A 16,305-nucleotide genomic window follows, 5' to 3' on the forward strand; every position below is an offset into this window, starting at 1 on the left:
ATTTCCCAGGCTACCGTGTAAAGTATACAGACTAAGACTATACAAATCTTCACAGTTAAATCTACATAGGTCTGCAGTATCCGTCAGTATTTACAAACAAATATTCTTGATTTTTGCACAAAGATACTCTGCTTTACTATTTTCTCATTAGTTATTTCATTATTAGTTCATGTGATGTGCTTAAATTAGCTTTGGGCATTTAACGCCTACTTTGAGTCATTTCCTCTACTCTACCAAGCCTCAGATTTTGCACAGAGATGTGAAAAGCCCTTGTCCAAAAGAAGCATCAATCATTTCCTCTACCAAGCCTCAGATTTTGCACAGAGATGTGAAAAGCCCTTGTCCAAAAGAAGCATCACGCATCCTGTTCCCAGCTCCACGTGAAAGAGCAGAAGCCAGGAGCAGCAGTAGGTCTAAGAGAAAGCACTAATTTCAGGTCTATTCCTTCAAAGCTTGGGCTGCTTCTGAAGTCATCCACCATGCCTTGTATCACCAGGCAGCTCTCCAGACAGGTCTCCAGACAGGTCACAACTCAGTAATTTTTATTACAGTAGAAATAGCTGTGTTACAACAACCGTGTCTCCTCCAGACCGTATTGATTCTTCTCCCCCATGGATTCACTCTATATGTCTGTCTTGATGCAATCTGAAGTCATCTTAATTAGAGAAAGCTTACAAGTAACTTTTGTGTTTTTATGCTCCACCTGACAGTGCTGATTGACAAAGACCAGTCCCCCAGATGGAAGCCAGCTGCTTTAGAAGAAGTCAGTGATGAGTTTGTGAATGATTGTTTTAAGCCACTGGGAAACAACGATCTCAAGTTGTAAAGATCAAGCCTATCGACATCTTATACATCTGCTTAATTCTCTGATATAAAAGTTAATAGTGCTATAATGGAGTTTGACAAGACTCTTTAGCTAGCCTGAGCTTTGTAAGTCTATTTTTTTTGCATTTGTGAACATTCTCTTTAATTATGCTGCTGTAACACTGGTTAATAAGGGGAAAAATTACTTCAAGGCAAATTGTTATTTTTACCACTTTACACAATGATTAATATTTAATTTTTTTAGCTCTTGGTTTAGGAGGAGCCTTTGGGGGAGACAGTATAGTTAAGGGCTGACCTAATAAGCAAGAAGTCAGGAGACCTTTGTCTGTCTGTGATCCGTTAAATTGGGATGGTGCCTTAGATTCCTTTTTAAACAAATATACTTAAAGCTTTAAAATGGTTGGAACTACAAAGGAAAATGCAAGACATGCTGAGTCCATGGTGTTAAGTAGTCTTTTCAATAAAAGGTCAGACTGACACATTATTGGTCTGAGAGCAAGAAATGGTTCTATTGATTTAAGAGTTGGTGGGTATTCAGTCGTGCTACCTGATGTAGACATTGTTTCAAATGTCAACATATTGCCCCAGCCTAGAGCACGCTTCTGTTTGCTTGTAAACCCAGTTTTTTGTGATTTCAAAAACTGATCTTGCAGTGGTGAAGACATAACTGTCTCAGACCTTCGCCTGAACACTAAACAGCACGTTTCCTGTTCATGTTAATGATTGTCTAATGATTTTAGTGGCAGAGCTCAGCCTCGTGCTACCAGCGGCTGCAGCTTTATCTGCACCAACAGGCCTGGGTTCCCGCTTTCTTGTGCCCACGAACATCCTTCTGGTGGGTGGCAAATCCGGGAAAAGGAGGGGGAACACAGCAATATGTACTGAAGATAACAAATAGGGGAAAACATGAAGTATCTGCTGCTACACGGATCGTAAACCTTTTTAACACAACATATCCTAAAAAATGTATTTGCTGGGATCAAAATTTAAATGTGCATCAAAAACCCCTCGTCAGATATGCATTAAAGGTTGCTGGGTTCTGATACTAGTAATACTTGCCAGAGCCCCTTGATAAAAGTAAAATCTTTTGGGGGGGTTTGGGGTGTAAAATTAATTTTTCTATTGTGTATGCAACACATAGCTACTAAGCTTTCTTCAGCATTAAGACTGCCTGCTTTTTTTATGGTTAATCAAATCATATATCACTATCTCTTCCTACTTGTTTCTACGGTTATAGGCACGTCACAAATACAAATTTTGGGTTCTCTGAAGATGAACCACTGAGACTAAAGGAAGAAAACTTTTGTTCAGATAAGGTAGTCAGTAATCAGCACCGGGGAATCAAAAAGTCAGAGCTACAGCAGAATCATTACGGAGTTTTCAACGTTGGGCAGCTTTTATTACCGACAGTAATGGTCTGCACTGGCTTAAGGCTCTTTTCTTCCTAGAAGCTGTTGCCTGGAAACAAAGTCCAGGAAATACAGGCATCAAGGTGAACTACTAGAGTGACTTTCAAAGAATTAGAGGTGAGCAAAATGGAGAGCAAAACCAAGAAATAGGGCACCTTGCTTGGTCACTAGAATCTTTAATATAAAATTGTTAAAATTTAAGCTGCCAGTTAATGTTACCATGTACATATTTGTCATGAGACAGTCAAAAGCAGTCGAGAGATTTCATTAATATCTCTAGGGTAACTTCTGAAAATTACTTGAATTTCTACCTCATCCTGGTTTTGTAAGGAATGTAAACCTTCCCCCCCTTATTTTTCAAAATGTTTATATGTTTTAGGTTTTTAAACAAAAGGAGCAATCTTCAGCAACATATTTAATGAGAAAGACAGTAATCCCCAGGGAGTAGGGATCACACCTTCTCGTATAAAAAGGCCTCAAAACATTTTAGCAAGAGTTTACTTCTGAATCAATAAACTGACTTGCACGGTCACTTGCTTCCAAAATGTATGTGGACGGGAATTACCCCAAACTCATGGTAACAAGCCCCTGTCCAATCTGTGCATTTTATCAAATGAGAGTCTACAAGCAAATGGTAAGTTTCATTTTATTTGGTCCACAAGAAAGTATTTTCCACAAAAATATTGTAAAAATATATTGTAATGTGTTTTATTTGGGAATACTGATGTGTCTTACTACAGAAATGTCACTTTTACAAAGTTGTGCTGCAGTTAATGTGTTTTGAACCATTATGAGAATATCAAGTCAGTCACGTAGTACCCACTCAGACTATACTTAATGTTTCCTGGAGAAAATATAAAGCAAATGTATTTTTAACTCCTAAATAGAAGTAAATGTTTTTGCAGAGTATGCCAGTCCCATACTGGAGTGCCTTTATTACAGAAAATCAAGTCAGAGAATCAGTGGCAACTTAGCTGGAAAGCCACTATAAGTGGCTTTATAAGACTATAGCACAGTTTAGAGTAATCTAATGATAAATAACCAGATGTCATTTTATTTTGGTAAAGAAGTCTTTATATTTATTATTATGATGTATTACTGTTGTGCCTATTAAAAATACAGCAGAACTCTGGAATGAGATCTCCTTTGATCTCTCACCAGGTTGTACTATCGAACAGTTTTTTCTTTTTTTTTTTTTTATTAAGTGCATTATTTATTAAGGACAGCCTCTTGTAAAAGAGATTATTTTCCTGGTGAGAAGCTGTCTCCCTGTTGTTTGCAAGCTTGTGTGCTTTCCATTTGCTGCCTGCTTTCCCCAAGTGCCAATGTCATGGGAAGCATCATAAACCAGCTGGAATTGCACTTCAGGCCATATTGAAGCTGCCGCGTTCGTCAGGCGTTAATGAGGGAAGACGAGCTCTGCGGTGGCAGGTAAATGACTGTTTGGACATAACGAGCAGCAGGGGATTCAGTCGCTACCGCATTATGGTGGCTCTCTGAGCAAGCAGTGCAGCCCTCCCACACAGCAAGCACCCCAAAAAGGAAGCTCACCGTGAGGCACCTTTAATTATACCTGGGGTAACCTTCTCCTTTGGGGGAATTCAGTCGCTCCCGCGTTACGGGTGGCTCTCAGCGAGCAGTGCAGCCCTCCCACACAGCAGGCACCCCAAAAAGGAAGCTCACCGTGAGGCACCTTTAATTATACCTGGGGTAACCTTCTCCTTTGGGGGAATTTTGAGGGTTGATCAGTACGCTATGGCTTCACTCGAGGCTGTTTGACGTTATTTTATAACCCTGCCTGCTGTTGGGCCGTGTGGTGGCAGCTGCCAAGGGAGAAGCTGCTTTCCAAAGTGCCTGTGATACTCTGACTGCGGAGGAGCGCCGGGTGCTACAGCCACAGCCAAAGGGAGGATTTAAGACATCGTGCCAGCGAGCGCTGCAGCACCCAACTTGGTGGCAGCCACCAAGCCACAAGGGGCAACACAGGGACACCTGAACACACTCCTAAAGCGAGTGCAGCCTGCTATCTGCTATTCACCTCTCTGCCAAATAACATCCGTAGAGTTTGGGCTTCCCCCCGGCCTTTATTTATTTTATCATGGTCCATATTGAGACCATAATAACATTCTTGAGCCAAGGCTAATGCTGCAGAAAGGCCATCCTTTTTTTTTTTTTGTAATAAAACTCCATTTTATCTATAATAAGAATAGGAATATCTTTTTTTAATACTGTGGTTAAGCAATATCCGATTAATATGTACTGCTCTGATCGGTGTTTTGCCTTTGCTTTTTAATTCACCCTAGCATATGGCATGGAGTTTTCTTAGATACAGCAAAGGTGGGGTATGAATCAATGTTTTACACGCTTTAGAGCTTCAAGGAACATCACTGTTAGCAGTGGAATTTAAATGGTCCAGAATACTTTAGTTCCACTTTGCATATGGCTTCAAAGAAAACTACATTGCTTCAAAGAAGACAACATCACAACAGAGGCAGATTTTTTTCCCCTTTTTCAGCAAAAAAGGGAGAACAGTCTTACTAGCAGGGTCTGATCAGTGTGAATTAATGAAAGTCTTGTTCTGCGTTACAAAGAACTATTTTTCACCATTTACCCTTGATCCAACCACTTCTCCAACACAGGGGAATTTTAAATAACTAAGTTTGTGTCACAAAGTTTGCAAACCAGCTTAATTCATAGACTGTCTTAGGTTTGAGAATAAGCTAAAAATAACGATTTGCATGGTCCTCTTTCTGCTTGCTTACCGTGGCTTGAAAATCATGCTTTGGATCAGTTACGAGAACTATGTTTACCTTTTAAAAATAGTAACAGTTTTTGCCAGTATGGAAAGCATTTTGCTATAAAATGAAAACATAACATGGAAAGCACTTTGATTTAGGAAGAAAATACGCATCTTTTAAATTGTAACAAAACTGAACAAACTGGTGCTAAAATCCCAAGGCATCCACTTTGTATAAAACATCAGCAAAATTTTAGCTTTAAGGTGACTCTGAGTAATTAATCCCTTTCTTGATCTCTCAAACGCCAGTTGTGAGCACAGCAGGTCGGGCTGCAAGTCCTGGAGGAGCAGGGTGCAGCGTGAGATGCCAGCTCAATGCAGTGGGTGAGGAACACAGCCCTTCAGCTCTGGGCATGAGGCTTACTCTCTGTTTCAGTGCAGTGCTCAGGCTGTAGGTGCCTGCAGCTCAGCTTTGCATTGCCATACGTGCTTTTACCGGAGCCTGCAGAACCTCAGGACTGTCCCAAGGGTGTGTAACTTCAGAGTGAAATCTTCCTGTAAGATTGAATCTTCCTGTAAGAAAGACTGCTGTGCCTTTGAAGGTTCGTTTCAGCAGTTAGCATCAGTAGTTTTTGCACACCTATCTATCTGGGTTTAAGTAAAAAACAAAACCAAACCAAACCCCCAAAAGCCAGCACCCTGGCACCAAAGGAAAAAAACAAAACAAAAAACCAAACAGCTTTGGCTGAACACAGTGATCAGATGTAATTAAACTATCTTAGTGCAGGATTTTAGAGAATAGCCTTCACGCATTTACAGAATCCAGAGCATCTGTTAATTATAATGCACTGTTTACCAATATTGTAACGTTTCTCTCTGGTTCCCTTAAGACTGGGAGTTGAGTAGTACCACAATCCATACGGTTCCCTGAATACTACTTGGTTGCATAAAACGCTTCTCATCGCCTTCCTTATTTTGTGGCTTACAGATTTAGGCAGGTCAGAGCATCAAAGTAAAATTTATGACAGCAGTTACCTTTGCTACATGTAGACCTTGGTTTCACTTTAGCAAAATGCAGACAGAGTTACCAAGCATAAGGAGTTCTTCTCTTTTCACCTACAAACAGGCCACTGATTTTTTAACCTGTACATAAAAATAATCCACACTTTGTCCTTAATCATCTTTGGGGCCTCTGTGGCAGCGCTTGTACGGTCGCAAGGCAGCCACATTCTTCTGGTCTTTTTTTTTAACAGGGATTTCTGATCACATTCAACACGTACAAGGACAGAATATACTCAACATACGGCTGATAACAAATGACGCTTGATTAATAGGTTCTACTGTGATCCAATTAGTTCCTTAGCAATACAGATTTAAAGGCAAATTTTTTCAGCCTCTCCTTGCAGACACACTCGTATAGCGGCGTTATGCTGGAATCACAGCTGATGTTACTTTTATTTGCACTGGTACCAGTTACAAAGTGCTTAACAGACAGCACACCCGTGGTGAAGGCAGTCCCTGCCGGGGGGGCTCAGGGCACGTCGCTCTCGATGAAGGGGATGTCGCTGTACTTGCTTTCCCTCACTGCCCACTGCCTCACGGCCTGGTCCACGATCTCCCGGGACAGGCGGTGCGCGTAGTCCAGCACGATGGTGCTCGACGGGCCCTTCTCATCCCCCTTCACCGCTATCAGCGACGACTTCTCCCCGGTGCAGCCTTCGTTACCTCCCCTGATCCCTTCATCCTGGAGAGCATTTGAACCCGGAAAGGCGTCCTTGGATTTGATGCATCCCATGGTACATTGGAAAACGCAGCTGCAAAATTCAGTTCAACAGCATGTTTTGGTAACCTGGAAAGGGTTTCCTTGTTCGATGCACAGTGTTGCTGCTTCTTGCCAGTGGCTCCAGTTATTTTCAAAGAACAGAACGTCCCCTTTTGTGCTTCTTTACTTCTGAAGAAATCTGTCAAAACAGTGTTTCACATAAATGCAATAGTTTGCCATTCTCAGAGAGCTCAAAAGAAAGCTAAATTCACCGCAGACGCTTGTAGAAGCAACTTCAATAAATCTCTGCATGGTGTACATAGAATGTTTTTATCGCTAACATCCATCTACTACAAGTAGGCAAAGCTTGACCTGAATTCAAGCTGCCTCTGAATGCAATTCCCAGTACGTGATGCAAGCCATCTAGGAATGTAAAGGTCCTAAAAAAAAAAACCCCAGGCTGTTTCTTCCAAACTGACAATGCAGTCATATTCTCCTGAGTCTGTAAACAAATCCTGTTAAACTCCAGCAACTGCTGCTACTGAAAAACAATAAAACCCAAAAACACCGCACAGAAGCATCCCACAACCACCACCTAACAGGAGCCTTGTGTCATGGCTGTGGCACACCCTTTGGGCAGGAGTGATGCTAATTCTCAGTGTCACTCTGCTGGTGCTCAAGGAGGCTCGAGCGTGCAGTCATGAGAAGGCATTCAGGAGAAACCAGAGCTGCTGCTTGGTTTTTGCCTTGTGAGGTGAGGGACAGCGGCAGAGTGCTGTGTTCCCAGCAGGTCTGACAGAGCCAGAGCTCTGTCCTCTTTAAGAGTCAGAGTCCTCTTTAAAGCAGGACAGCTCTAGATCTAGAGATGGGAGAGCAAGGAGCAAAACACCTGTCAGGGTCCCTTTGTCAAACTCCTCAAGAATCAGAATTGGGCAGCCCTAAATTCTGGTAGATGTTTTTTTATTTGTTTACTGGCCTACAAAGCTGTTTCTCGGGCTATTTTCTCTTACACAGGCAAAGCAGAATCTCAGGATACGCCTGCCTTTGCTTGGCATGAGCTTACCCGCTTATCAGAGTGAATAGACTGCCAGCCAAAATAAAGACTGTGCTGCACAGAAACCAACTGTTCCCCACAGCTTCACCCGATGACGTTGTACTAAGGTCAGCCAAAGTTAAAAGATTTTTTTGTAAATAGCCTTTGAAAACATCATCATGGCAAAGATGTTAAGCCTTATTTAGGGGCTCCAATCCAGTAACCTGATCACGGGCAAATATTTGCAGAGGAAATCAATCCCATTTGCAGGCAAATGATGCTTCACAGGTAGGAAGGGAATTCCCCAGTCCAACAGCTGACTCCTGAGAATCAGGTTGCTGGTGACAAGCTTCTCTCCTCTTTCTGCCAGTTGATGAAAACATCGCTACCTGTTTAGACAACAGTTTGTGGGACTGAAAGTGCCAACACTAAGAAGCAGTCATTGGTGTTCCAGCAGAAAGTCAGGCCTGAAGGGCTTCTGAAGCCACAAACTATGTACAGACATTTTTATACCTTGAGCTTTGTATCAGAACATTGCAACTTCTTAGATAAATGTTTGTAAATCACTTCAATAAAATTCAGTAAATTCCTTTTGTGCATAATGACACGCTGCAGCATGTCCCAGTGTACTTTAGAGTAGGCAATATAGTTAACAAGCCTGTAACATAAACCTGCTGCTGGCATTTGTAGTTTGACCCAACACAGAGGAGAGCTAAGTGAGATTTTTACTGTAATGACTTGTTATTAAATGAGTAAAAGGATTCCCTTCACTGCACAAGGAACCACATTTACCCCTATGGAGGTGTATAAAAACCCCATGAGCTTTATACCCATGTCTACCAACAACACACATAGATGAAACTTAAAATGCTTACAGAACATGCTTACAGGCCAGAGGCCAAGGAGATGTCTGAAAGCAATTCAGACATCTGAATAATTCAAAACTTTCTAGTAGTACTATCTTTTGCATGTCTGATTTCAATATCTACTATTAATGAAACATTAATAATTTCCACTTGCTCTTCTTGACAAATACGTAGCTCGAAGTATCTAATATGGCAAAGAATCACTAACAGCATCTATGACCCAGCGTTGCTGGTACCTGAAAGCTGCAGTCTTTACCCAGCTGAGCACACGGGTGTGCCATCTAATCCCTGCTCCCTACACTGCCAGTGACAATTAGAAGTTTTAGATTAGATGTCATGTCCTCCTTAGGCTTAGTCAGAGCTCTAAATACTGTAGATTTAAACCTCAAATTCCCCAGCCATACAAATGCTCTGTGCCACAGTTGATATAACAAAATATTTTATGAGTTTCATCCGTGACACTTTAATGACTATTCAGATTTGGACCTTTTCTCTAAGTTTGGAGCCATATTCTTTTATATGTTACCCTTTTTTGTGCTTTTTAAAGGACATCTGTTAAAAGGTAGGCAGCTTTAGTTAGTATTTTATCATTGTTTTAAGATGTTTTCATCCTACAACCAGAGATTTCCTTTCCTCTTCTGTTAGGGGACACCGGCAGATGAGTTAATGCCTAGCAGAAAGGAGGAGGGAATGGAAGTAGAGGGGGACAAACACCTCTTAAAGCAGGTAGGAAGAAATTCCATAGGTCAGCATCTTCCTCTGCAGGATTTACCTGTTCCCACCTTCTTACCTCTGCCTTTTCATTTGGGCTAAATCAACTGTTTGTCTGCCTGCACTCCACAGAGGAAGGGGCAGGCTATAAAACTTCTAGACAGCAAGGCATACGAGACAACTAAATTGTTCCAAATTGATTACTAGTTGAGCTTAAAAGCAGGGTTATCGACCCTAGTTTGAATTCTTGACTGTTGCTCATTTCATTATTTATACAGCACGGTACTTTCCAAGTCGCTGCAGTAAGTTTTATACTTTGCCTGCTCTGCTGGAGTTAATAATTGTTGGCACATAAATGATCGCAAATGAAGCTGCCTTTCATGTTCTGACTGCTTGCTTGTTTTTTTTCTGACAACCACTGCTTGCACATACATGGTGAAACGCTGTTTAAATCCTCATCACTTAACTCATCTACAGAGTATTAAGTTCTGACATAGATGTTAACATCTCTAGCTTTTCTCACAATGCTCACACCCTCAGAGGGGGTGGGGAAAAAAAAAAAAGAAAGCAGCTCATTTTACTCCCAGAACGATATTTCATTCAGTAACTGCACAAGGCAAAATTATCTGATAGGAGTCTGTTTCTTTCAGTGTCCAAGCTCTAATCTCTTGCCAGTTTTGTCTCAGAAACCACTGCATAGATGGTTCGAGGCTCAGGCCAAAACCTCTGCAGATGCAGTTCCCCACGTGACAAGCTGCTGTGCTTAGCTGCAGGCAGAGGTTAGGGAGCTGCAAGCTGCTCCATTACACTGTCAAACAGGAGTTAAAGCAGCCCCATCACGTGCCTTAAAACATCTTCTTTTTTTAAATTCCGATTTTAGAGCAAGTGAAACGTTGATTTAACTCATCTGAATAATACAGGTTCCTAGTTGTGCTCAATTTCAGTGGACACATAGTCAATATGCTTTTAAATACCTCATTTAACTTCAATACTATAAACACCATTTATTATTTTAAGAAGAGTCCTGCAAACAATCGATTCCCTTCCATATCCCTGGAATGGACATCCCTGAGGACAACTTCAGGTGTTGTTTCACCTATTATGTTATTTACTACATGTGGTAATAGGAGGAGAGAGAAAACATTGAGGGAGTGGTACCACATACCCAGCTGAGCTTACCTTGCATGAGAGGACTACGCAGCCTCTGTGCCAGCCTGGCTAAGTGCTTCCTGCCAAGGTGAGTGCATTTCTAACCACTGAAGGAAACAAAACAATGGTAAAAGGCTGCCTGCAATTCACTATTACACAATAGAAAATACAGGAAGAAAGTATGACTAGCACAACTGCAGTTTTACTGAGATAAACAAGACTTTGTAAGGTATTAAAATCATCACTAAGAAATAATCACAAAAGGAAAAATGTGAGCTATCCAAAAATAAGAGTTTTGCCCGCCTTTCTGGAATATGATGAAGACAGGCTGTTATGCAACATCTCTAGCTATCACAGGCAAGTAAATTCCTGCTACCATGTAAATGGTTTCCACCCATAAGACCTTTGAAAAAATCTCCTCGAAGTTCAATCTATACTGCAAGGAATTGCTTTCTATAACGCTTTCTGTTATAGCAGCCACTGGATTAAAAATAAGCCATACTATTCAAAATAGCTTAGTGCAGCTTTGCCCAGCTGAGCACACAGAGTCATTTCTGCTGTGACAGAACGAGGCTTCTCACTTTCCAAACTTTTAGGTTCAAATACGACTCCTTGTAACCCTCCTTCAGCCAGGGAGGCTTGTCGTTTTTTCCTCGGTATCCAGAAGACGCTCAACACGCTACTGAGCTACTTACCAAACTGTACCTGCTTTTGGCAAGTTGTCCCACTTGTCCCCAGTCCAGCCCAGACCTCTTCACGACCGGGACTCTGCAAAGGGAACCAATAAATAAGACTTAGCACAAACGAAGATGTCAAAGTTACATCTCACCACAAAGTCAGGATGAATCTGCCGTGCCGGCCTTGCAGAAGTCTGTTTGCCCGTTTGCCCCCAGCGTTTGACTTTGCCAGAGGTAAAAGGATGATACAGCACTTAAGAAATCAGATTGAATGGCAGGCTCCAACAATTTATACACAGCACCTAATCCCGGGCATACAGAGGGGCCACTGCTTAGGCTGGTGGCTCCCCTGCTACATGCAGGATGCCAACCTCCTTCCCCAGCAAGTCCAGTGAAGGACAGTTTCAGCAAGGATACAGGAATACGCCAGCATCTGGAGTGCCCCATTTTTGCCTAAGCTTAAAAGTTACCTGGTTTTCCCTTCTCCCTCTCAGAGCTTTCTCTGAGACCTGGACGTTCACCATCCAAGTGCATAGGGAGAATAATCAGATAATCACAGTGCTGTCATAATCCTGGAAACAATAAAGGTTACTCTTTGTAACAAAGATATTCAAACTCAAGGCAGGTGACCCAACTGAGGTACCAGCAGAGGTAAAGCATTTAGGCATCCAGACCTCTGAACCGCACCTGAGGACATTAAATATTTACGTTCTCTGTCTAATAATGGAGAGAAACAGAAACCCAGAACATCCTACATCTGCCATTCCTCTCCCTAAGAAGGCGGGACGTTGCTCAGGAGGATACATGATATTATGCTTGTGTATATTCTGCAGTTTTGAACACAGCAACGGCACATAAATGGTGGAGGGATGAATCATTCACGTGGTGCACAGCATCTCCTGTGTCGCGGCAGGACTCAGAGGCTCCCCACGCAGAGCTGCCCCAGGCAGGGGCTCTCAAAGCAGTCCAATCCACCAGTTTTATACTTCTGCCTCTCCTTAACATCCAGTCTTCTGCAAATCCTACAGAGCAGCTACACTGGAATAATGTTTAAAAAGTCTCCTCCTAACCATAGAAAAAGGAAGTTTTAAAAAGCGAGAGTTCTTTTAAGACAAGCGCAATCCCCAACATCCAGCTACCTTTGGCAATCGCTGAAATACCTACATACCCCCCAAAACAACTCAGGAAATGAAGAGCAAAAAACGAAGCTCTCATGCCTGGCAGGGCCGTCCTCTCCCTCTCTGTTGCTTACTGCCAGCGAGAGATAAGAGCTACAGATTGGAAAGGGCTGGATGCAGGAACCACAAACAACTGCTGTGCAGGATTAGCATGTCAATGAAAGTCTCCTGGTTATCTGGCTCAGGGTACACGGTGGAATTTCAACGGCTTGAGTTTTTTCCCTCCTATGGCCAGAATTGATAAAAATTTTGCAGGCTTCTAAGCCAGTTTGTAACTGACTGGGGGAACAACACACTCGCTTCTCAGAACCAGGCATGACCTCCAGCTTCCTTCAAAAGGCTCTTCAGTGAAAGGATGGTTGATGTAGCCATCAAAGGTGAAGTACAGCAAGGAACCTGTAGGTTTTGAAAACACCAATACTAGCAATGCCAGCAGGTACAGTCCTCAGCAGCCATAAGGTTACTTTTCATCCAGGAAAAATGTCTTGTTAAAAGTAAAGAACATTGTGTGCTCGGTAGCTGTCTGATTTCATGAAAGTAAAACTGTACCCTGTCAGTCTGTCCTGAAATCCTCCCTCCCCCCTCCAGTGCAGCGGTTTATTTACCGGAATTGCTCGCAGCTCAGAGAGCAGCCTGAAGGCAAGAGGGGAAGATGATGCTCAGAAGTTCTTGCAAGTTCTGCTCTCGCTTAACTGCTTGTCCAAGTAACCACACATACTACCATTCTGGAGAAAATACGTACAATGTATTAATTCTGCTTCTTCAATGCCTGGTGGTTTTTTCCCCAGGATGTCTCAGAACACAAGGAAGCAGACCTTTCTCAGTAGACTCTGCCAGACCATGGACAAGGGAGAGTAATTAACTTAACGTGCCCTCACACAAACAAGACTAGGATGCCTAATGTTTATGAAAGCCTGTTTTCTGGATGAGTAGGAGTGGACCAATGGAGTTTCCTCAGCGAGTGAGGCCTCAGAGCAAGGCTGTAGAAGAAAGAAGGGCGTGAAGAAGATGCAGAGCTTCTCAGAAGCTCTGTCTGCAGGAAGTTTACTTGAAATTGAAGGAACTCAGCCACAGAATTACAGAGAAATGCCTTGGTTCAGAGGAAGGAAAAGCTAATGGTCACAGAGGAGATCTGAAACTCTCTAAGAACCCACACCCAAATACAAAATAATGCTCAGAACCAGTGAGTGAACAGAGACAACACATAACAAATGGATGTCAAGTTTGTAACACAGACCTGTAGCTGTTTCCTTGACACGCGTAACATGGAAAGATGCTGATTCAACACATCTTTCAGCAAAGCCCACGATTGTTACAATTATCATCCCACCCTCTGTATGTATTAGCTACAAATCTATAACCTGGAGAAGACCCCTACAAACATTTTCCCCACAGCTGGGAAAATGCAAGGTGTACCACCACAGGGCGTCAGGGACCCCAGCTGAGTCCCACACCAAGGTCACACTGCTTTAAAGCGTGGCACTGGGGAGAAATGAAGCAGCCTGTTGGTTTATCACAATCCTGTGATGCTGTTTTGAATGAACTAGAGTAGAAACTGGCATTTTCCTACATATAGCACAGAACTTCCATACCATTGTGGTGTCAGTCTACCTATTGAGAGCCCACCTTCAGGAAAACATTAAAACACTAAGCTACTTATACTCATGCTAAAACTTAGGCTCTAGCCTGTTTATAAAGTATATTACTGTCCTCCACAGGTGCAATATATAGCACAGAACTTCCATGCCATTGTGGTGTCAGTCTACCTATTAACAGCCCACCTTAGGGAAAATGTTAAAACACTAAGCTACTTTATCTAAAACTTAGGCTCTAGCCCTGTTTCTAAAGTATATTACTGTCCTCCACAGGTGCAAGCCAAAGACAGGCTGCTGCAGATGACAAACGGAGATGCACAAATCTTTACAAGCAAGAAAGCTCCTCCTTCTGTGGTCTCTGGCTGCTGCCCAGCCTGGGGATCCTGCCAGAACTGATGAGCAGCAGCAGCAGCAGGTAAAACAGTGGATCAGTATCTCAGGCTGACAGGGTCGCGCTTTATTGTAGTAACCGTCACAAGATTGGACTACAAACATATGGAGCTGCAGATCATAAGGTATGGATGAGGCACACTGCTTTGCCTTGGGATGCCCTTACAAAGGCAAAGGTCCCACTGGATTAAAGTCAGAAGGAAGGAGATGGCCAGGATCTGCCCAGGAACAACCGGAGAAGAGTACAAGAAAAGCAGCACACAGCCCCGTCCTGTTCTTTGATCTCCGTGTATTGAAGCCAACTGTAAAACTGGGAATCAGAACCAGGAATGCAACAGCAGACCTCGTCTCACACAGGAACGCGCAGGAAAACACAGCCCCACGTTTTAAAATCACAACCACGTCACCAATAATTAGCAGAAATCAGCCGAGGAGAACAAAACGAGAAGTTAACAACCAGATTCTCCAGCTATTTGAAAGCTGCCCAGAATTGCAATAGAGAACTGCATCAGCCTGAAAAAAAATAAATAATCAAAAATCACTCTGTCTCACGGCTCTCCCCCAGAATTTGTTTTCTTGAATTTCATCGCTCCTGATATGCCAGCTTCTCCTTCTAACTGAGCTGCTGCCTTCATGCCCAAGGAGCCGGGGGCCAGGCAAGGCAGCCGTGGCCCACACGGCCCCGCAGCATCACCGGTTCCCCGTCCCCACCGGGACCCTGCCACCGACCCACCTTGTCCCCAGAGACGTGAGCGTGGGGAGGCTCTGCCCAGCCCCTCGTGCCACTCGTATGAACCAAATTACATAAAGAATTTCCTCAGCAGAACATAATGTTCAGAAGAAAAACGAATCTGTGTGTACTTAAAGGTTAAAAATACCACTCTGTTAAGACTTTAGCATAAATCCCTGTATTTTTCTTTCTTTTCTTTTTTTTTTTTTTTTTTTAAATGACTGGTGTTAGAAACCTGATTTGGACTCCTACTTCCTGAACTATGAGAAAGCACGCGATGTTTCTAAATGTTTTACAATTTTTGCCGTGGCTGATCTCACGTTATTAAACCTGTGTTGTACAAGGTGCCAGATGAAGGGAACCCTCCTTCCCTGCGCCGGGCTGTGCTCAAGCCTGGGACAGCCAAGGAAGCCTGGCAGAGCCAGGGCCGACAAGAAACCCTCCCACCACCTCGGCCACCAAATACAGTTGTCTCGTGTCATCCCTGAAGATGGAACGTGGCTTAAGAGAGGTGCTTCCTCACCATTTACCACCCTGTTCTCCATCACTCATATCGCTTTAGGGGGTAACTACCTCTTCTCAGGCAACCCCACCGGTGCCCAGCTGGAGCAGCACCCCTCTTTTTTTGCTCGGTTTTGAGGACTTTGTGGCCAGTAACCCCACTGTGAGGTGATGGGAGGAATAAGGTATCCCCCCATCTCCAAGCCCAGCTCTTCCTCCTCTCCTCCGCAGCACAAGCCGAGGGTGCTGAAGGCCAGTCCCCCCCACGGCCACCGCTCGCCCCGTGGGTCACCACCCATGGTGACGCCGGCGAGGGGACGCAGCCCAGCCCTCCCACAGCACGGCGCCAGGCCGCCCGCGGTCCTCCTCAGCCGAGAGGAGAGATGAAGAGCAAGAAACCCGCCCGACATACCAGCGCCGTGAGGGATGGGGGGGTTCGGTGCCCAGAGCATCTCCCAAAGGCGATCCCAGCGGCGCGCCTCCGGCCACCCGGGAGGAACTCCCGGAGAAGGATGCTCCTTCCTCCGCAGCCGCCCGGCAGGATCGCACCCCCGTCCCACCAACGCCGCGTCCCCCGGATTCCGCTGCCTGAACCGCAAAGAGCCGAAACCACCATCAAAGTCCATGTCGACAACAACCGCCCGCCCGCTCCCGCCCGGCCGCCGCCCCGCACCGACGGCCCCTTCGGCACCCGCCGCCCCACGGAGCGGGCAGCCGGCCCGGCCCCGCTCTCCCGCACAGG

The 16,305-nt window shown here is 44.0% G+C and overlaps 2 protein-coding genes across 8 annotated transcripts in view; one reads left to right on the top strand and one right to left on the bottom strand.

Moving 5' to 3' along the window:
- Window positions 1-3,406, top strand: part of HIBCH (3-hydroxyisobutyryl-CoA hydrolase) — a 43,975-nt gene extending 40,569 nt beyond the window's left edge. For all 4 annotated transcript variants that reach the window (XM_014954333.1, XM_014954334.1, XM_014954335.1 and 1 more), the window contains exon 14: window positions 711-3,406. In XM_014954333.1, coding sequence (XP_014809819.1) covers window positions 711-826 — 116 coding nt within the window. In that variant the 3' untranslated portion in view covers window positions 827-3,406. The remainder of the gene's footprint in view (window positions 1-710) is intronic.
- Window positions 3,407-5,711: 2,305 nt separating this feature from the next.
- Window positions 5,712-16,305, bottom strand: part of LOC106895165 (chromosome unknown open reading frame, human C2orf88) — a 35,822-nt gene continuing 25,228 nt past the window's right edge. For 2 of the 4 annotated variants that reach the window (XM_014954341.1, XM_014954340.1), the window contains 3 exons: window positions 11,188-11,260; window positions 10,523-10,599; window positions 5,712-6,932 (listed from right to left, as the gene is read on the bottom strand). In XM_014954341.1, the coding sequence (XP_014809827.1) occupies window positions 6,503-6,766 (264 nt within the window). In that variant the 5' untranslated portion in view covers window positions 6,767-6,932; window positions 10,523-10,599; window positions 11,188-11,260 and the 3' untranslated portion in view covers window positions 5,712-6,502. Of the gene's footprint in view, window positions 6,933-10,522; window positions 10,600-11,187; window positions 11,261-15,975; window positions 16,189-16,305 lie in introns of those variants that run through there. The other 2 variants (XM_014954339.1, XM_014954338.1) reach the window with 2 other exon arrangements.

Source organism: Calidris pugnax, unplaced genomic scaffold (genome assembly GCF_001431845.1).
Source record: "Calidris pugnax isolate Ruff unplaced genomic scaffold, ASM143184v1 scaffold103, whole genome shotgun sequence".
Classification (NCBI taxonomy): Eukaryota; Metazoa; Chordata; class Aves; order Charadriiformes; family Scolopacidae; genus Calidris; species Calidris pugnax.